Below are 20,953 nucleotides of genomic sequence, written 5' to 3' on the forward strand. Positions count from 1 at the left end.
GACCGGATGTCGGACTGAGCGCAGGTCTTTCAAAACACAAGCCGACAGATGCCTCCAAGGGTTCCAGACGCACTTCATTTTTTTTTTTTTTTTTTTTTCATTCCAATTAAGCAGAAAGCCTTGCACGATGATTACGGATGAGGCCAGGGCAGTGAGGGCGGTTTTACCTTTTCCAGGCAGCCTGGGCCCAGTGGAGACAGCAGTGGATGTTTTAAATCTCTTTTTAATTAAGGAAAAAGCCCCAGCTTGCGTCAGGGATGAACTGCGGGAGCAAGAGCCCGGGAAGACGCACGAGAGAGAGGGAAGGGCAGGCAGGTGGGGTGGACGGGGCCGCCACCCTCAGCCCCCCCTCGGCCCGCCCACCTGCCCCCAGCGCCAGGGCGGACTCTGGCGGGCTCCCGGCCCCGAGCCTCTCCGGAAGGCTCCCTGGGTCTCGGCCAGGGGCGTGAGGGTGCGGTGAGAACAAAGTCAAAGAAAGCAGGCAGAGCCCCTGGCACGGGCCCGGGGCCCCGCTGACGTTTGGGACAGGCTGTGTTTTGTGGAGGGGGCCGCCCTGTGCCCAGCAGGGGGGCTAGCCCCGGCCTCCCTTACCAGGACGCAGATGCGAGCTTTCACCCAGGAGACCGGCCTGTAACCCGCAGGGCTCCCGTAAGGACACGTGATGCTCAGTGAAGGTGTGTGGGGGCCCGCTGGCCACTAGTGGGCGGGGCCGTATCATTAGGGCTGTCAGCACAGCCACTGGGGCCACCGCACGAGTCGATGCCTGCCAGTCCCAGAGGCAGGCGGTGAGCGGGACTGTCCTGAGCAAACATGTGAGCTCCTGGGGAGCCTGGGCCCTGAGGACAGGCACACGTCATTCCAGGATCTGGCGCCCGCTGGGCACAGAGCTACCTGCCTGCCACTGCCCTGCGCACCCTGATGCCAGGGCAAGCGCAGCGAGCCTTCTCAGAGCGCTTGCTGCTCTGCACAGGCAAGGGGTGGCGGCGCCCACGGCCGGAGGGCACACCGGCCTCCGTGGAGGGAGAAGACAAGGAGGACCACCCCCCAGCACCTCGTATGGAGGGCCTGCCGCGCCTGGGACTATCTAGACCACAGCCCTGAGGGGGTGGGGGAAACGGAGGCAAAGACAAATCATCCCACTTGCCCCTGATTACACGGCCACCGCCCACAGCACACGCCCATCCTACCAGAGGCAGCACCGTGACGGCTGTAAAGTTCTGGGTGGTGACCCAGGACATGCAAGGCTGACACACAGGAAACTCTGCACCAGCTCTGCCCCAGAGCGTCCCCCGTGGTCCTCACGTTGGCGCCTGGGGCGGGGGGGGGGGGGGGGGGTGGGCAGACCAGCCCTCACTTCACAGAAACGGAGGCCTCCGCCTTGGGCCCCGGGACACATGGGGCTCCCCGGTGACTTCAGAGAGGGTCTCAGACAAGTTTCAGGCGTGGCCTGGGCAGCGCAAAGCTGCTTGCTCCACACGACAGGTGACAGGTGACACGCACAGAGGTCTCGGGCAGGTAAAGATCAGGCACAGGAGAAGCTATCGGTGCCGTCAGGGGTCGGGGGAGTGGTCCTAGGGGACCGTTCTGTTTCTGGACGCGGCCGTGGGCCGGTGCGTGAAACTCCACCCAGTGGCTCCCTTACAGCCTGTGTCTTTGCTCTGTCCACGCAGACCTTTCTCTCAGGAAAGATACGACGCATAATCTTCCCCAAGATACCACTTTGCACCCGTGAGACCAGCGAGGAAAACAAAGGCCGTTCGCGCTACATTAGCTCAGTCATTCCCCACGCGGTGGGTACTCCTGAGGCCACGTGGCAACACTCTCAACGCGACAAGGGCAGGCGCGCTCCTACCTAACGGCGGGTCGACTGCCACCACTCGCGTTGGAAAAAGAAAAGGAGTACGCCCAAGACCATGTCTGCGCATGAAGACATAGAATATTCTGGAAGGCGACGCAAGGAAGCGGTGACCATGGCTGGCTCCAAGCAGGTGGTCAGGATAGAGGTAAGGGCAGACTTACTCTTTACTACATATCCTCTTTTTTTTTTTTTTTAAGTTTATTGATTGACTGATCGATTGAGAGAGAGAGAGAGAGGGAGAGAGAAAAGCATGGGAGGGGCAGAGAGAGAGAGAGAGAGAGAGAGAGAGAGAGAGAATCCTAAGAAGGCTCTGCACTGTGAGCACAGAGCCCAACTCGGGGCTCGAATCCATGAACCGTGAGATCATGAACTGTGAGATCTGAGCCAAAACCAAGAGCCAGATGCTTAGCCAACTGAGCCACCCAGGCGCCCCTTTCCAACATATTTTTTGGTACATTTTACATTCTGTACCATGGAGGTACTTTATGTATTCAGAAAATAAAGCAATAAAAAAGAGAAAACACTTTCTAAGGAAGGCTAACATAGACAGACTTAGGTAGTAGGAAGGAGAGAGGTGGGCCATTGTGGTCACCGGGCCCAGGGAAGCCCACAGTGAACCCTACAGAGTCCTGGGGTGGGGACACCGGGTCTAGCTGGTCCCCCTCCCAGGCCAGCAGCATTGGCAGCTGGAGTCCAGCCCGCCAGGTTCTGCTCTCAGCTCACCCCCCAGGCACCCTGTTCTTCAAGGCTTCTTCACTTTGAGACAGCCGTGGTGACTGCTTTGCGAGTCCCCTTCCTTCCAGAACATTCTCTGTCTGCACATGCAAATTCTGTTCCTTTTTCCCACCGAGTGGTGGTATTAGACCCCCCCCCCCCATCCCGCCCCTTGCTCCTTTCACTGAACCGTGCGTGTGGTTCTCCAGCTGCTCAGATAGAGCGGCCGGTCCTTTTTCACACCTTCGTGCTCTCGCCTGCATGGCCCACACTTCTGACCCACACGTGGAAGGCCCACGGCCAGGACGCCAGGGTGGGCCGCCAGGAGCTGAGGCCGGCTGTGGGGGTGGCTATGACTTCAAGGACAGGTGTCCTCAGGGCCCGTCCCTTTGTGGCTCAGCCCTGTCCCCCAGGACCAGGCTAGTCCCCAGCCACCTGGAGTGCTGCCTGCTGATGGGCCCCTAGGGCCTGCCCTCCGTCAAGCGGGGAGGGGCCGAGCTGTGGCGATCGAGGCGCTCAGGGCCAGGCACACCCACACTCCCCTCATCTCGGCTCTGCCCAAGATCATGCCCCTCCCGGCGTAGCCCTCCACCTCGTCCGGTAGATGGGCAGGTAAAAGGCCCGTCCCCCTTGATCTAGGACAGTTGTGTGGGGCCATCTCAGGTACAGAGCCCTGGAGGTGTGTCCAAGCAGGTGGGACTGTGGAGGCGTAGCTGGTGCTCAGAAGCCCAAGCCTGCCCTCGGGCCACCGGCTTCCACGGCCAACCTTAGGTATGGGTCCTTCAGGGCGCCCCAGGCCGGGCAACCTGACTGTGACCCTCCCGGCAACCCCTCCCTTCCTCCCTAGGACAGCAGGGTGCAGGTGGGGTCAGCCTGAGCAGGACACAGGGCTAGATCCTGGCCATGAGCCTGGAGGGCTTCGGGCTCTCCTGCGGGGACAGGGCACGGCCAGATGAACTGCCATCTGCTTCAGCATTTAAGACCGGCTCTGATTACCCACCCCTCCTCTGAGTGGGTGGGGGTCTCCCCGCCCTCCGAGCCCCTGCCTTCTGGGTTTGCAGCCAAGCTAACCTTGTCGCCTTGGACAGCCAGTCCCCGGCCCAAGCTCCACCTGAAAAGCAAGGACACTGGATCCGAACGGTGGTTCTCAAACCTGGGCTGCACAGGCGAATCAGCTGGAAGGCTTCGTAAACACACTGGTGCCCAGGGCCCACACCCCAGCTGAGTCCTAACCCCCCCGGGAACGAGCCAGGGCTGCACCATTTTGAAAGCCATCCATGTGATTCTGAAGGGCAGGGGATGCTTTGACCCCTGGTCTGCACCGATTCCCTGCTTCCTGTGACTAATAAAAGACGTTCTGGGTCCCACGGCTCAGCTGTCATGGTCCTGCCTGCCCCCGTGACCTCACCTCCTCCTGCTTGGCCCCTCATTCCTGCCACACGCCCTTCTTCAGTGCTCATCAGCTCCCCCAACATGTTCCTGTCTCAGGGCCTTTGCACCTGCTGCTCCCTCTGCCTGGAACACTGCCTCTGCATGGCTGGCTCTGACGTACGCACGGCAAGAGGCCCTCAGCCGCCTCGTCCCCACTTTACCTCCCTTTACTGCCGTCACTGCAAAATCTACCCATCTGGGTCTCGTGCTCACACACTCCTTTCTGCCTCTCCTACGTGGGGGCAGGGACTCTGAGCTGCTCACTGCCCTTCCCTGGGGTCCGGTGCAGTGCCTGGCATGTAACAGACACTCAACCACAGATAGAAGGTCGTGCCAGAACAGTGCTGGTCTGGGCTCTGTCCCCCATGGGAAGGGGGATGCAGGGGTAGGCGGCAAGGTTAGCCCCCCCCCCCACCCCCCGCCAGGATCCCCATGGGCGGGAAGCCGCAGCCCACTGTACAGACAGGAACAGTAACACTCGGTAAACGGAGACACTGACCTTGGCCATCTTCTGTCCCCATGTGAGCCCCACCTGTCGCCTTCCTTTCAAAGGTATAAAGCCTCTAACTCTTTCTGAAAACTGCTGAAAATGTACCGGCTGAATGGAGGCCTTTACAACCCCCTGTTCATGGAGCTCCCAGACCCCACTGGAGTAAAGCCCAAGTTCTGCCCTCTTCCCCTCCCACCTGGCCTCTTCTCTCCTTGAGCACCTGCTCCTCTCCGCTCTCCTTCCCCACTCTCTCCCAGACCAGCTCTCGCAGGCTTGCTTGCTGCCAGGGTCGCGCTCTCTCTCTCTCTCTCTCTCAGTCTCGCTCGCTCGCTCTCTCTCTCTCCCCCTCTCTCCCCCTTTCCCCTCTCTCCCAGCTGCACAGCGGCCTTGCTCCTGTCTGAAGCCCTGTATCCAGCCCTGGGTCAGCGCACAGTAGGGATGCAATCAATGTTTGTGCAATCAACAGTCCCCAGACGGACCCCACCGGCAGCATCGGGCGGCTGGAACCAACCGTCTGCCCTAGACGGGGCCGCGGAGTGACTCTCATCTGCGCCGGGACCCGCAGTGAGTCCTGGGCCTCCCGACACCAATCGGAAGAATGGGCATCCTGACTGCCAGCCCCAACCACCCCATGCCTGGGTTACAGGCCGAGTGGGGGAGAGGCTCTGAGCCCCTGCTCAATTCCCCTGCAAGGGAGAAATGCCCTGGGCAGTCGGGGGCGCCGGGGAGGGCATGCCCGTGTCCCTTGTCCCCACCATCACCATTGTCACCTGCTCAGAAGAGACTAAAAACCCCAACATCGGCCAGATCCCAACAGTGGGCCGTCCTCCCAAACAGCCAGCCGGTCCTCCTCAAGATGGTCAAGGTCACGAAGACAGGAGCTTCTGAGAAACCCTCACGACCAGAGGAAACTGAGGAGATGTGACAAGTCGTTGCAAGGTGGGCTCATGGGACAGCGAAGGGGCTTGAGGGGCAAATGGAGGAAAACCCAAACAAAGCATGGACTCTACCTATACTAACCTGTCGGGACTGATCTGCTGACCCGGATGAAGGGGCCAGTGTGCTAACTCTCGGCGAAACTGTAAATTTGAAACTGTACTTCCTGTAAATCTAAAACTGTTCTAAAACACAGTCGTTAAGACACTTGACCAAGCCACCAACTCCGGACGCAGTCTCCGTCTCCTGGTCCCCTTTCCTCCCAGCCCCACCTGGCCCCAGGTGGCCCCAGAAGGACAGTCGGCTGGGACCAGCCCGGCCCGGGAGCCCTGTCTGCTGGGTACGATCTCCAACTCTCAAAACCTGGCCCAGGCGATGTCCTCACTCATCATTCCACTTCACAGATGGGGAAGCTGAGGCTCCGATACAGGAAAGGATTTTCACAAAGCTGCACTTAGGGCACACCTGGGATCCGAACTCAGCTCTCTCTAACCCCAGAGCCCCGTCACCAGTGTTTCCCCAACTTGAGCAGGCACCGGAATCCCCCAGAGGGTTTGTTAACCGCCTCCCCCCCGCTCCCCGAGTTTCTGACTCAGTCGTCTGGGAGGGTCTCACACGTCCGACCGGTTCCCAGATGACGCTGAGGCTGCAGGTCTGGGGACCCCACCGAGAACCACACAGCCCTACCGTGCTGTCTCCCGGGCAGTGCCACCCCACGCTCAGGCACGGGGAAACCACGCACCCCTCCCTGCCGCCTGCTGAGCCCGCCCCTCCTGCCCGGCCACGTGACCCGGGGCCTGTGCCTCGGTCTCCCCATCTGCGAAGTTACCTACGCTGCCCAGCTGTAGTGAGGATTAAAAGGCAAATCCGGGGAACCCATTCCAGGAGCAGCTCCTGGCTCACGGCGAGGCCGGCCACGTGCCTGACCTTGGATCCTTGGATGAGAGGGCACGAGGGAGGAGCTCTTTGGACAGTGGAGCACTCCCAGTCGCCACGGCTGCTCCCGCCAGGCCCTCGGGCAGCAGGACCCCACTCCCAGGGCTCCTCTGTGCCCACTCGCCTTGGGGACAGGAAACCAGGACGTGTTCCTTTCCCACACCACACCCTCACCAGCTCCTGCCTCGGGCGGGGTCTCTGCCATCAGCCCGAAGGGCACGCCCCCACCCCTCGCGCAAGGGGCTCAGGGGTGAAGTGACTCACAGCGGGGTGACGGGTGTCCCCCCATATCCACATCCACCTGGAACGCGACCTTATTTGGAAACAAGGTCTTTGCAGATGTGATTAGTTAAGAACGTTGTGATGAGATCATCCTGGATTTAAGGCTGGCTCTAAGTGCAAGGACAGGTGTCTCCAGAAGAGGAAGGACACAGAGACAGGGAGGAGGCCGTGTGGGGACAGAGGCAGGCAGGGAGGACCTTCCCCTGGAGCCTGCGGAGGTCCTGTGGCGACCCTGCGGGCACCCTGGTTTTGGACTTCTCATCAAGTTCTGATCGAGAATTCACCATCGATCCTAACTATGTGACTGGGTCACTCGGATTTCTGGAATTTATCCCAAGGAAGTAGTAAGTTTAGGGGCGGCGTGGTGGCCTGGTCGGTTAAGCGTTCGACTTCGGCTCAGGTCACGAGCTCACGGTTCGTGGGTCCGAGTCCCATTGTCAGACTCTGCACTCACAGTGCTCAGCCTGCTCGGGATTCTCGCTCTGTCTCCCTCTCTCTCTGCCCCTCCCCAGCTGTGCCCTTTCTCCCGCTCTCAAAAATAAATGAACAAAAAAAAAGGAAATAACAGTTAACAAAATCGGAAACGAAAGATGACCAAAACGGCACCATTTACAAACGCAACAAGCTGGAAATGACCCAAGACCAACTGTTGGCGGAAGGCGACCCGGGCATCAGAGCGTGGAAGGACGCGCAGGGCCCACACTAAACACGTACGGGTCTCGGCCCCACGGCCGGGTGACGGCACGCCTCTGCGGGCGGCGAGGGCAGAGGAGGTAAGGTGGACAACTGCGTGCACTGCGCACGGCCCTGGCGGCAAGAGTCCAACTCAGGCTCCGCAGAGGAGGACGGCCTGGGTGGTGTTGGTGAAGCACCGAGAGCGGGTCCTGTGCCCAGCTTCCCCCGCCCCGCTGCCTGTCCCTCTCGAGTGGCCTGCCACCTCCAGGGATCACGGCTGTGAGAGGCTGGTGTGGCTGGTGGCAGGCCTCGCCCCTAAGAGCTACAGTGAAAAATACGCGAGCAGACCTCCCTCGACGGCACTGCCCCTGTCCCGGCAGGTGGCTCCTCGGGGGCCAGGCTGGAGGTGGCCCTTTGAAAGGCTCCCAGCGCCAGGAGCATTCGGCCTGCTGCCCTGCCGGGGAGGGGAGAGAGGGCGGCGGTGTGGTCCCCAGCGCCCGGGCGTCCTCCCCTGCTTGGGCCCCAGAGGTTCCTCCAAGGCCTCGGTTTACTTGTCAGAGATGTGCTGGGACGGCAACCCAAAGCCCTGGACCGTGGGGGGCTGAGTGGGTACCCCAAACGTGGCCTCTGCACGCGAGGCACTCTCACTCCGCCTGAAAAAGGAGGGCCTGAGCACATCATGCTCATCATGCCCTGAGCACATCATGCTGAGTCAAGCAGGCCAGTCACAAGAGGACCGATACTGTACCACCCACTCAGATGAGGTGCGCGGGTGCCCGGGGTAAGCGCTTTCACAGAGACAGAAGGAAGGGCGGCGGCAGGCGGGGCTGGGAGAGGGGGCGGGGAGGGAGGGTGTGCAGCGGGCGGGGGCAGAGTTCCGGTCCGCAAAGGGGAGGCGGGGTTCGGCCGCACACAGCGTGAGTGCGCTTGATGTCTCGGCCCTCACTGTCCGCTTACACATGGTTAAGAGCGCGAACTTTATGTTACGTCCATTTTGCCACGATTAAAACCCAAAACGATAAGCTGGCGCCGAATGCCTCCTCTGTGCCCCGCGCCGGGGAGGCCCGCAGCGAAGCCTGAAGGATGACGGTCCTTGAGCTCCAAGGGCGGGGTCTGGATGCGACGGCTGGCCCTCCCCCCCCCCACCCCAGGTGTGCGCTCAGTAGGTGCCCCTCCCCCCCAGGTGTGCGCTCAGCAGGTGCCCCCCCCCCCACTCCTGCGTGGGCTCAGCCTGCGGCCTCAGAGGGGCCGGGCCCTGGAGGGAGGTGGGCTGCTTCCGCCTCTCCAGCATCCCCGTCCCCACTTTGCAAACGACACCCGGTTGGTGTCCAGGGGAACCACTGCCGCGCACCTGCTCCGCGTCTTAGAGAAACTGTCCACCAAGATGCCCCACCCCCTGGTCAAGGGGCGGGGCCCATACCCGAAGCGGGGCCAATCAGATGCACTCCTGAGCTCACCCATCCCGGCAGGGGGACTGAAGGTGGTCCTTCTGCCTGGCCCGGGCCTTCCCACACCCCTGACTTCCTGCGGCGAAGGGATGGGGCCGGGGACACCCCCAAAACATCCAGGAGGTGAGTCAGCTCTGCGAGGCATGCCACCCACATGGGCGAGGGAGGGGCCATCAGAACGACCCCCAGGTTTCAGGCTGGGAGGCGTCTGTCACTGAATAACGGGCTTCAAGGGGAGAGGTCTCCCTGTAGACCGTGGCTGGACATCAGGGGCTAGGGCACAGGACAGATGTCTGCACTGCCTCTGCTAACACCTACCACGTGCCACCGTGACGCTGTGTCCTTCTAGGGCCTTCCCCGGGCCCCGGCAGGCCGAAACCCCTATGCCGGTGACACCAGGCCCGCGGGGTGCAGAGCAAAAACGCCGTGTGTGCCCGGCTCTTCCTCCCTTACTCTCCGCGGTTGGGATTAGTCCCCCTGAGGGAGAAGCCAAGGCCCAAGGGCACCGTGGCCACGTTCCTCTCCTGCCAGTGGCAGGGAAGGAGGAGTGCTGAGAGCCACAGCCCGCATGTATAAGGCACCTGCTGTGTACAGATGCTGCCATGACTGGCGGTGCCCCCTCCCTCTCCGGGGTGTGCCTCCTGCTCTCTCCTGCCTCATTCCTGCACGGCCCCTACCTCCCTGGGCCCCAGAAGAGCTGGTGGGGGAGCCGCCCCCCTTACCTTTCAGGCAGGACAGCTTAAGCCCCATGGCGGCGCGTCCGCAGGCCTGCAGAGAGAGAAGGGGCTTGCTGGGTGCTGGCCATGTGCGGCCAAGCCCCCCCCCCCCCCCCACCGCAGCCCCACGGGTGCACAACAGGAAGTAGTGGGGAGAGAAACCGCCGGTGACTGGCGAGGTCAGGGTGCGTGCTGGCTGCATCTGGGCTGAGTTTGCTCAAAGATGAGCCTATGCTGGCGGAAAAAGCTTTCAGGCGCCTCGGAGCTAAATATACTGGAGGTCCTGGAGCGTGGGGTGCAGCTGAGGTGAGGGTGTGGTCGGGCCGCCCTTCGGAACCGAAGCCACCTGGCCTTTCCGTTAAGGGGCTGCTGGCTTCAGAAGCAGCAGGGCGGGCGGGGGGAACCCTTGGTCAGCCTGCAGGTGGCCCTGAGCCCGCCGTGACGGGCTCACCTTCTGTTATGGTGCGGCCGCTCTTTATAAATGCGCGTGCTTTGGAGATCTAACAGATTGAGGCACCCGGGCCTTAGTCCGTGGGAGTTAAAACTGTCCCAAGTGTTCTCACGATCTGCCGGCCGACTGATGGATAAAACAGGGGGCAGCTGACGATGTATGCGCCTGACACTCCGCAGCAACAACCCCGGGAGGTGTTACGACTTCCCCATTGACAGATGTGGAAATCAAGGCTCAGAGAGCTGGTGTCCCCTGCCCGAGGCCAGCCAGCTTCCTAGGAGAGGGGAGCTGGGGTTCCAACCCCGGGGCTGCCCCTCCAGGGGCCTGTGAGGCTTGCAGGCCCTTCCAGGGAAGGCGAGGCTCTTGTTTTCACCTCTGAGGGTCCTTGTGTCTGAGGGTTGATGGGGGCGGGGTGCTTATCCCTCCTTTCACAGGGAGCTGCCTGTGTGCCAGGCTGGGGAGGGGAGAGGGATGGAGGGGGCCGGCAGGGGGGCCCATCATCTCCTCGTCCTGCACAGAGGCTGGCACCGATGCCTAGGAAATGCTGGGGTCCCCCAGGCGTCCATGACGTGGGCTGTGCTGGTCCCCCCCTGGGAACTTATCAGTCATGCAGCATCTCGGGCACACCCAAATGAATCGGTATTTTAACAAGGCCCCCTGGGAGTCGTGTGCCTGTTAAGGTCAGAGATGCTGGCTCTGGGCCAGAAATTGTGGGGTCTCAGCGTGGAAGATGGGGGGCAGTGAGGGTGTGGCGAAGTGGCTGGAAGTCCGGGAGACACGCAGGGTCAGGAGATGGGGGGGCGGGGGGGGGGGACTTGGAGGGACCCAAGGGGAGGGCTCTGATTTCATCCAGGCTGGGTATGTGGGACAGGCAGGAAGGAGGTGGCCTGGAGACATCTGCTGGGGGATGGGCTGGGGACACAAGTGGCAGGGAGGGAGACAGGGCAGGGGAGGGACAGACTGCCGTGGAGCATCTCTGACTTGGCCGGGGCCTGGCTCAGCCAGCTGACCACAGGCAGGTTCCTCAACCAACCTGGACTTCACTTTCCTCATCTTTAAAATGGGGAGGATGCTCTTGGAGGTGTCACTGAGCAGCATGGAAAACTGAGTTATCAGGGGGGCACAAGGCTCAAGCTCAAGAAGTGTCAGCTGCTGTGGTTTATGACAGTCCCAGAGAGAGGACAGGTCTTGGTTTCCAGCAGGGGGTCTTTCTCCAGGGCTGTGCTGTCCCGAGTGTGGTCCTGGCCCAGAGGCCTGGGGCAAGTGATCGCCGGGAGCTCATGAGAAATGCCAGCTCTCGGGACCCATCCTGCCTGCAGTCTTGGGGGCTGTATCCAAGCAAGACGCAGGGGAGGCTCAGCACAGCCGCCGAGGCACGGGGCCCAGCAAGATCGCCTGGGCACTTAGCAAAATACCGATGCCTGGGTCTCACCCCAGAGATTCCGGGGTAATTGGCCTGGGGTGTGGGCCTGGCACTGGGATTTTTAAAAGCTCCCCAGGGGATTCTAATGTGCAGGACGAAATGCCATGGAAAGGGTGTCCTTCCTCAGGGGGAGAGGAAGGGCTGGGCTGGGGGAAGAGAGAGCCCGTGAGAATAACGGGTGTTATTTCTGGAGCGTTCACTGTGTGCCCAGCACCCACCAGAGCTCCTGGACCGAGATTCCTGGTCAGTTAATGCTCCCAACAGCCCTTAGGGGTTGGGACCATCCCCACCTCACAGAGGAGGAAACACAGGCACAGAGAGGTTAGTTTGCACAAGGTCTTATGGATAGCAAGTGGCGGGGTCAGGATTCAAACACGGCACTTTGGGCCCTAGAGCGACAACACTTCCAACCACAGGGCTGGGAGGGGGAGTGGTAGGCAGGGGGGTGGCCTAGACCCTCCCTCTGTCTCTCCCCACCCTCCCCGGGGCTGGGTCTCCGGCCCAGGGGTCTGCAGCCCTGAGGTCAGGCTCACGAGCAAATACAGCCAGGGCCCACGCTGGCCACTGTAAGCAGCCCGCGTGACATCACGCTTTGTATGGTGCACCCCACTGATGTCACTGTGCACTTCTGGGTGGTCCTCAAGTGGTGGCCACAGTGCACCCGACAGATCGCACGTGCATCCCATCTCAGGGGTTATTATTTTTAAAAAAAAACTATTTATTTTGAGAGAGAGAGAGAGCAGGAGCAGGGGAAGGGCAGGGAGAGAGAGAGCAGGAGCAGGGGAGGGGCAGAGAGAGAGGGAGAGCAGGAGCAGGGGAGGGGCAGATAGAAAGTGCAGGAGCAGGGGGAGGGGCAGAGAGAGAGCAGGAGCAGGGGAGGGGCAGAGAGAGAGAGAGAGAGAGAGCAGGAGCAGGGGAGGGGCAGAGAGAGAGGGAGACCAGGAGCAGGGGAGGGGCAGAGAGAGAGAGACAGAGAGAGAGAATCCCAAGCAGGCTCTGGACAGTGCAGAGCCCGACTGGACGCGGGGCTCGATACCACGAAGTTTGAAATCATGACCTGAGCTGAAATCAAGAGCCAGTGCTCAACAGGCTGACCCCCCAGACGCCCCCCCCCCCCCCCCCGCATCCCAGGGTTTAGACAATGGTTTATGAGGTCTTCCTGGAGGAAGCGATGAAAAACCACCACCGTGCTGTGGGTGCAGGGGGAGGACACAACCAGGGCAGGGGCGCCGACACTGAAAGGTGGGAATATTCGTTATGTACCTTTGTGTTTGTTTGAAAAGCACTACAAGAGTAAAAAAAAAAAAAAAAAAAAAGACAATTATCTGTAGGCAACAGTATGGGGTCAACGCTCAGTTCTCTGATTTTTATCACTGGACCGAGTCTGTCAGAGACGGTTCCTGCCCCTAGGACACACACGCCCAAGGGTCCAGGGCCATCACGCCTGCAACTGAACTCTCAGCTTGCACAGCTGGAAAGTCAAAACACGCATGTGTATGTGCAGAGGCAGAATGTGGCCAAACGTTCATCTCTGGGGAAGGGCATGAGGGGCACCTGGTGTTCTTGCAACTTTTCTGGAAGCTTGAAACTCTTTCCAGGAGTCAACCAGGGAAGAAAACGGCAGAGACAACAGGGGTCCCGCAGCCCCTGTGCCCAACACCGCTGCCCCCCAGCGGTGGCACGGGAAGTTTTGTGCATCGGACCCCGTTTTCCTAGAAACTTCTCTGATGCAGTGGGAGGTGTGCTCTGGTGCCTGGAGGCTGTGTTATGCTGTGCCGGGAGCACCACCTCCCTAAGAGTTGCCTCGAATTGACAGGTGTCGTCCCAGAGCTGCCTTGTAGCTTAAAAGATACCCGTCTTGGGACGCCAGGGGGGCTCAGTCGGCTCAGCGTCCGACTCTTGATTTCAGCTCAGGTCATGATATCGTGGTTCATGAGATAGAGCCCCACGCTGGGCTCCCCACTGACAGCACAGAGCCTGCTTTGGATTTTCTCTCCCCATCTCTCTCGGCCCCTCCCCTGCTCCTTCTCTCTCCCTCTCTCTCTTTCTCAAAATAAATAAGTTTAAAAATAACCACCTCAAAACACCCAGCAGGGAAGGAGGGGAGGAAGTGGGGAGGGGAGAGGGAGGGAAGGATGGAGGAAAGGGGGAAGAAAGGAAGAAGGGAGGGAGGGAGGAAAGGAAGGGGGAGGGGGAGGAGAGGAAGAGGAGTGGGATGGAGGGAGGGGATAAGGGGGGGACAGAGGGGAAGGGGGAGGGGAAATGGGAGGGAGGGGGAAGGGGGAGGGGGAGGATAGTAAGAGGAGTGGGATGGAGGGAGGGCATAAGGAGGGACAGAGGGGAAGGGAGAGGGGAAGTGGGAGGGAGGGGGAAGGGGGAGGGGGAGGAGAGGAAGAGGAGTGGGATGGAGGGAGGGGATAAGGGGGGAACAGAAGGGGAAGGGGGAGGGGAAAGGGGAGGTGGGGGGAAGAGGAGGGGAAGGAGGGGGAGGGAGGGGGAAAGGGGAGGGAAGTGGGGAGGGGGGAGGGACGGAGGTTGATGAAAGAACAGCCGATAAAGGAGGCAAGAGGCAGGGGAAGCAGGCGAGGCCCCAGCTGGTGCGGGGACACAGGACAAGAAGCTGCACCAGGGTCAGGCGGAGGTGGCACCTAGGGGTCGTGTCTCCGCTTTCTAGAATTCCCAGGTGCAGAATGTTCACAAAGCACCGTTCCTCATCCCAGCGTCCCGCCATGCCTCTCCTCGTCCAGCTCCTCCCTCCCCACAGGACAGAAGGTGGACGGCAGGTGGGGGGTGGCCCTGGGGATCGAGGAAGAGCTGGGGTCCAAGAGCTGTGTGACCTCAGCCAAGGCACTTCCCTCTCTGAGCCTGAGGTTCTGAAGTTCGGCCCCCCCAGGCTCTGTGTCCTGGTCTGTGAAACAGGCATCCTGCCACCAGCCGCAGGGACGGTGGCCACTGTCACTGTCAGTCACTGTCAAGGAGCAGTCCCGGGAGGGCACTGCATTAGAAGACTGCCCGGGGCATCCCGAGCTGGGTCCAGAGGAGGAGGTGCTCCCCGCGGTGATCCACTCCCTCTGGGGTGGGGGGTGGGGGCTGGGGGCGGAGGGCCAGCCCGGAAGAGGCCACGGATGCTGCGTGGGAGAGGCCCCGCGTGGGACGGGCTGAAGCTTGATTCTACACCTGTGTGAGTGGAGGCCTGCCTTCACGGTCATTCTCACGGCAACGACAGCTGACTGATATCAAGCGAACGCTTTTAAAAAAGCCAAGTCTTGGGGCGCCTGGGTGGCTCAGTCGGTCGAGCGTCCGACTTCGGCTCAGGTCATGATCTCACGGTTCGTGAGTTCGAGCCCCGCGTTGGGCTCTGAGCTGACAGCTCAGAGCCTGGAGCCTGTTTCAGATTCTGTGTCTCCCTCTCTCTCTGACCTTCCCCCGTTCATGCTCTGTCTCTCTGTCTCAAAAGTAAATAAACGTTAATAAATAAATAAATAAAAAGCCAATTCGTGAGCCGAGATGATTATAAAAATTACTCCACTCAGGGGCGCCCGGGTGGCTCAGTCGGTTGAGCGTCTGACTTTGGCTCGGGTCCTGATCTCACAGCTGGTGAGTTCGAGCCCAGTGTCGTCGGGCTTTGTGCTGACAGCTCGGGGCCTGCTTCGGATTCTGTGTCTCCTTCTCTCTCTGCCCCTCCCCCGCTTACACTCTGTCTCCCTCTCAAAAATAAATAAAACCCCTACAATTTTTTAGAAAGTAACGATTTAATGGGAGAAAGGAGATCTAGCGGGAGGGGTCCCCCCCTGGGCTCCAAGTGCAGTCAGGCTAGTTTAGGTATAAATGTTCTCTCTTTCACACTTTTGCAGGAGTGTGAAAAACCTCCCTTTCATCTTGAATCGGGCTGTTTATGTTCCCTTGGAAATATCAGATTGTTAATTATTTGCACAACAGCTTGAAGTAGAACAGGTTCTTTCTTGCACCCAGGCATAAAAATCCCCCTACGCCAAACGGCCACAACAGGGACAGGCAATGATACAAACTTCCTTCCTCCCGCGGTGGGTGGGGGGGCCCTGTCCCTCCTCTGCGCCATCAAGATAGATGGGGATCAGCTCTTTGCACACCACACGGCGTTCTCTGAAACCATGAGCATCTCCAGGGCAAGGACACGCTTGGCCAAGTTGTCTGTGCCTGTTTTCACAGCAGCCTTCAAGACACTACCACCGGCCCACAGCAGTGAGTGCCTGCCGGCTCACCTACGGGTTTGCAAAGGGAAAAGTCAACCGGTTTGTTCTCTGCACAGAGCAGAAAAATTAAGGCGACGCGCCGGCTGGCTGGGGGGCCGGAGCGGGCGGGGAGGTGCCTACTTCTAGAAGGCTGGCCCCTGGGGGTCTGTCTGCTGATTCCCTTCAGTTCCTACTTTTGCAGCTCAGAAGCCGGGCTCTAGAGGGGGAGATAAAATCTTTCTGGAGTGAATCATACAGGTCTAGGGTTGGAAGTGGCCGTAGATAAACGGTTCCTGATAAAATATAGAGTGTCCAATTACGGCACGGGACATACTCATATTAAAAATCCTTCATCATTTATCTGCAATTGAAAACTAACTGGGCATCCTGGTTTGTTTGTTTTTTTTAAAGATTGTCTTTTCTTTTTTTAAAGTGCTTATTTTTGAGAGAGAGAGCGTGAGTGGGGGAGAGGCCAAGAGACACAGAATCCAAAGCAGGCTCCAGGCTCTGAGCTGTCAGCACAGAGCCAGACGCGGGGCTTGAACCCACAAAACTGTGAGATCATGACCTGAGCCGAAGTCGGACGCTTAACCGACTGAGCCACCACATCCAATGTGGGACTTGAACTCACAATGCTGGGATTAAGAGTCCCATGCTCTACCAACTAAGCCAGCCAGGTGCCCCTTAAAAATTTTATTTTGGGGGCACCTGGGTGACTCAGTCAATTGAGCATCTGACTGTTATTTCGGCTCGGGTCACCATCCCAGGGCAGTGGGATTGAGCCCCGTGTTGGGCTCTGTGCTGAGCATGGAACCTGCTTAAAATTCTCTCTCTCTCCCTACCCCTCTCCCCTGCTCGCAATTCTGCCTCTCTCTAAAATTAAAAAAATAAAAAATAGGGGTGCCTGGGTGGCTCATTCAGTTAAGTTCAACTTCGGCTCAGGCCACGATCTCGCGACTCCTGGGTTCGAGCCCCGCGTCAGGCTCGGTGCTGACAGCTCAGAGCCTGGAGCCTGCTTCGGATTCTGTGTCTCCCTCTCTCTGCCCGTCTCCTCCCCATGCTCTCTCTCTCTCTCTTTCTCTCAAAGGTGAATAAACATTAAAACACCTTTTTAATTAAAAAAATGAAATTAAAACAGTAACAGTAAAAAAGAGTTTAAGTAATCTCTACCCCCAATGTGGGGCTCGAACTCGTGACCCCAAGATCAGGAGGCACACGCTCCACCGACAGAGGCAGCCACGGGCATCCCGAATTCTTATTTGCGAGAGCCGGCAGCTCGACACAGAGGCGGCCGTCGTTCTAACATGGGTCTCCCAGATGAGGACACGGAGACCCAGAGAGGGAAAGTGAGTGAAAGGCAGAGTCCAGCTGGAAGTCTGACCCTGGTCTCTGCAGAGCCACCTCCCGGAAGAGATCAGAATAACCCTCTCGAGGTGGCGCCTCCTGAACAAAGACCTCACCTGAAGCCCAGGGAGGGGGCAAGGGGGAAGCATCATAGCTGAGGAATGCGACACTCTGCCCAAGTGGGTGGGCCCACGGCAGGAGGGAACCAGGTGCCGCTCCCAGCCAGCGGGGGTGGGGGGTTGGGGGGACCTGGGCAAGCTGTCCACACCTAGGTCCGTGTTGCAAACACAGGGGAGCAGATACGAACAGGCTGGGCACTCTGGGCTCCCCGTAGGCACAGGGAACATCTTGGTTTTCTTCCTTCTTTAGAAAAGGCACTTTCTTTTTGTCACAGGCTTAGAATTCCTGCAATTCCAGCCAGAGGGTCTGTGCCGGGAACAGATGCTATGAGCATTAACACGCCTCCCATCCTGGTACACAGAGTGCAAAACATGAACATCTCCTGGCCTTTGCCCGTGGGCCTGCAGGAGGCTGTGAGCTCCTCTCCGAGAGACAGCGCGGGGACAGAGAGCCCGGGGACAGCTGCCAGGGGCCAGCAGCAAGTGAGAGAGGATGGGGGGGCAGGGCACACACTGACACTGCCAGCTACTATTCTGTCCCGGCACAGGGTGCTTCCCTGTGATTGACCGTGTAACTTTGAGCAAAATACTTGCCCACTGCCTGCTCGGGCCTCTGTGTGGTCAAGTTCAATGCTTATGGTTTGCGTACCTTTTCAAATGTCATATGCCAATAAAAGTGTTTATTTCAAAATAATAAGTATGCTGTTAGAAGTCAAGATAATGGTTAATGAACCACGGGTTAATTTTAAAACATGTGATTAAAAGGGCTCCTGGGTGGCTTAGTCAGCTGAGCATCCGATTCCTGATTTCGACCCAGGCAGGTCATGATCTCACAGTGCGTGGGTCTGAGCCCCACGTCAGGCTCTGCCCTGACAGTGCAGAGCCTGCTTGGGATTCTCTCTCTCCCTTTCTCCCTGCCTTTCTCTCTCAAAATAAATAATCATTAAAATAAAAAACACGCAATTAAAAACATTTTTTTTTAAGTAAGCTCCACACCCATGGTGGGGCTCGAACTCACAACCTTGAGATCAAGAATCATTTGCTCTTCTGACTGAGCCAGCCAGGTGCCCCCAAAACACGCAATTGTTTGTTTAAAAAAAATTTTTTTTATGTTGGTTTTTTTTTTTAATTTTATATTTAGGTACTCTCTATACCCAACATGGGGCTTGAACTCACAACCCTGAGATCGAGAGTCTCATGCTCTACCACCTGAGCTAGCCAGGCGCCCCATTTTTATGTTTATTTTTGAGAGAGAGAGAGAGGGAGACACAGAATCTGAAGCAGGCTCCAGGCTCTGAGCTGTCAGCACAGAGCCCGACGTGGGGCTCGAACTCACAAACCAGAGATCGTGACCTGAGCCGAAGCCGGACGCTCAACTGACTGAGCCACCCAGGCGCCCCATGCAATTGTTTCTTTCCAGCAGCCTTGATGACAGGAGCCACAAACTACCAGCCCACAGCAGTGAGTACCTGCCAGCTCACCTCCTGAAGGTTTTCAGTGTAAAGAGAAAAGTAAACGATGCGCACTGCCTGTGGGGGACAAGGAACCAGCCCTGGCTCCCAGGGAAGACTGTGGCTGTGTATACTGTACCGTGATAATATTTTAATGGGTGGTGGGGGGGGGGGGTTGCACTTGGTGGTCCCAGGGGCCTGGCCTTGCCTCTTTCCCGCCCCATGACCTTCACAAGCCTCTGTGTCCTCATCTGTAAAATGGGGATAACACCAGTATCCGGTCAGAGGATGAGAAGGAACAACACAGGTGATGGGACCAGCTCCCACCACGGGGTCTGGGACGGCAGGGCTCGCTCCATGTTCAATAGCACTGCTCTCTTTCCATACCAGCTGAGGGCAAGTTCCAGGCTCAAGTCCTCAGAGGGGACCTAAACTCCGGCTCAGCGCCCACTGAGTTGCACCCCACCAGCAAGGGCTTCCAGGGAGAGGAGATTAGGTGGTGAAGCTTTCAGCCTCCTTGGGGCTTGCAGAGGGATTAAGTCTTTCCATAAATACACTGCTTCCCTCCCTCCCTCCCACCCTGCCATCCATCCGGAGGAACCGGTACCCAGGGTGGGGACGAAGAACCCAAGGTGGGTGTGGCCTGGACACGGTAAGTGGGAGGGCTGGTGCAGGGATCCTTGGGGGCTGGGCAGGAAACACCAGGGCCTGCCAGTCCAGCCGCGCCTCTCTGAGCCTCAGCTTCCTCATCTGTAAAGTGGGGCGTTCGTCCCACAAAGGCTGCACGATCTCAGAAGTGCCTTCATCCCGCTGCCTTCCATCTCCCCGCTGGCTGCTCAGCCGGCACAGGCTGACCCTGCTGTGGGTTCCACCCAGGCCCCAGAACCCGGCGCCGCGGGACAGTCCGACCGCCCTTGACCCCGCCCCCCACGCGGCCGAGCGAGCGGAGCTGCGGGTCTCCCTTAATGAGAGCCTCCCCGGGTTCCGCTGAGCTCTGCCTGCCCGGAGAAGGCGCGCGTGCGTTCACACTGGTCGCCCTTTGCGGTTGCAAACCTGCTTTGATGCCCTGGGAGCCGAGGGGGCCCCTAAGTGAGGCGGCTCATAAATAATATAGTTTGAAATACTCGATCGAGGGGAAATGGTTCCTCTCGAGGCCTCCTGCCCCCACCCCCGGCTGGGCTCCTTTCCAGCTCTGAGGAATGGCGGTCTGGCCCATTCCCGAGGAACTCGTGACAGCGCGGGGTGTCGGCTGGAGAGTGGGGGGCCAGAGGCGGCCACGCGCGGACACACCCCCCACCCGCCCCGTGTAAGTTGCAACACGGCCAGAGGGGCCCAACTCTGCCCCAGCCCGCGTGTCCGCAGAAAAGTCTGCGAGAAGTTAGGGGGACGTCCGGGCCCGCGAGGGTTCCCCGCCCCCCTCCCCCCACCGCCCCCGGGGACCCTCTGGCCTCCCCGGGCGCGCCCTTCCCGCCGCGGGAGCCGGCGGGGCGTGGACGCCGCTCGGGGGGGGGGGGACTGCGGCTCTCGGGGACCGCGGCGTCCACTGGAAGGGGTGGGCGGGCAGCGCGGGGCACTCACCGCTTCCTGGGGGGCTCACTGCGGAGCCGCGCCCGGGGCGCACGGGGCCCACCCGGGCGCTGGTGGCGGCGGCGGCCGGGCTCCGGGGGCCGCGGCGACGAGCCTGCAAGAGAGAGCAGCGGGGGTCATGGCCCGGGCCGGGTAGCGCACTGGGGTCCCCGCTCCGCCCCGGCCGGCGCTCCTGGCCGCCGCCGCCGCCGCGAGCACGCCTCCCGCCCCCCCTCCCCTCCCCGGCCCCTCGGGGCGGTGCCGCCCGCAGCCCCGCCCCGCCCGCGGGCGCCGGATCGCTCGGCCCGGGCGCGGGGGCGGAGCAGGCCCGCCCACCGCCTCCCGCCGACCGTGCCAGGGGCGCGCCCGGCGCCCGCGCCTCCGGCCTCCCGCTTCAGTTTCCTCTCGCCCTGCCCGGAGGAGGAGGAGGAGGAGGAGGAGGAGGAGGGTGGGGCCCAAGGAAAGTGTGGGCCCCTCCCCGGGGCTGGGTGCCAAGCTCCCTGAAGCCGTGCACCCCTGCCCGGGGGGGAGGGGGGGCGGCGGCGGTGTGTGGAGAGGGGCTCCGGGGTCACCCCGTACCGTGTGGTCATACTTGAGTCGGCCCCGTCGCCCGGCTGCAGGGAGGGGAGGCTCCAACATCCCGCCATCCCCAGTCCCCTACCCCTGCGCGGGGCCCTGGGGACAAGTAAGCAACGTGCCCCCACGTCTTAGGGGAGCTACGGGGCCTCGGATGGCCCTCGTGATCAAAAGGAAGCCTCCCTGGTGTCGGGGTCTGGCCCCTCTGCTCTCTGCCCGCGCTATCACTCTTCACCTCTGGAGGTGACAGCTTCAGATATTTGCTGATACCCAGCTGGGAGTAACTCCCCAGTTCCCCTCCCGGTGGGTACAGAGATCTTTTATCC

At 60.1% G+C, this 20,953-nt stretch overlaps 1 protein-coding gene, 1 long non-coding RNA gene and 1 other non-coding gene across 7 annotated transcripts in view; 1 reads left to right on the forward strand and 2 right to left on the reverse strand.

Moving 5' to 3' along the window:
- The window catches only part of CE2H16orf74 (chromosome E2 C16orf74 homolog), a 30,618-nt gene extending 10,382 nt beyond the window's left edge, over positions 1 to 20,236 (reverse strand). Inside the window, exons 1-2 of one of the 4 annotated variants that reach the window (XM_042920977.1) lie at positions 20,064 to 20,236; positions 9,493 to 9,538 (exon numbers count right to left, since the gene is read on the reverse strand). In XM_042920977.1, coding sequence (XP_042776911.1) covers positions 9,493 to 9,520 — 28 coding nt within the window. In that variant the 5' untranslated portion in view covers positions 9,521 to 9,538; positions 20,064 to 20,236. Of the gene's footprint in view, positions 1 to 9,492; positions 9,803 to 9,937; positions 10,193 to 20,063 lie in introns of those variants that run through there. The other 3 variants (XM_042920978.1, XM_042920975.1, XM_042920976.1) reach the window with 3 other exon arrangements.
- On the forward strand, positions 1,346 to 8,160 carry LOC122209201. 2 transcript variants are annotated; one of them, XR_006197493.1, is made up of 4 exons: positions 1,346 to 1,515; positions 1,671 to 2,003; positions 4,868 to 6,991; positions 7,160 to 8,160. It is a non-coding gene; the product is annotated as an uncharacterized LOC122209201 (long non-coding RNA). The 2 variants fall into 2 exon arrangements; XR_006197492.1 differs by lacking the exon at positions 7,160 to 8,160 and having other exon boundaries at positions 4,868 to 7,070.
- On the reverse strand, positions 18,186 to 18,258 carry TRNAE-CUC. The gene has a single exon. It is a non-coding gene; the product is annotated as a tRNA-Glu (tRNA).
- Positions 20,237 to 20,953: the final 717 nt, after the last annotated feature.

This window comes from Panthera leo, chromosome E2 (genome assembly GCF_018350215.1).
Source record: "Panthera leo isolate Ple1 chromosome E2, P.leo_Ple1_pat1.1, whole genome shotgun sequence".
Taxonomy (NCBI): domain Eukaryota; kingdom Metazoa; phylum Chordata; class Mammalia; order Carnivora; family Felidae; genus Panthera; species Panthera leo.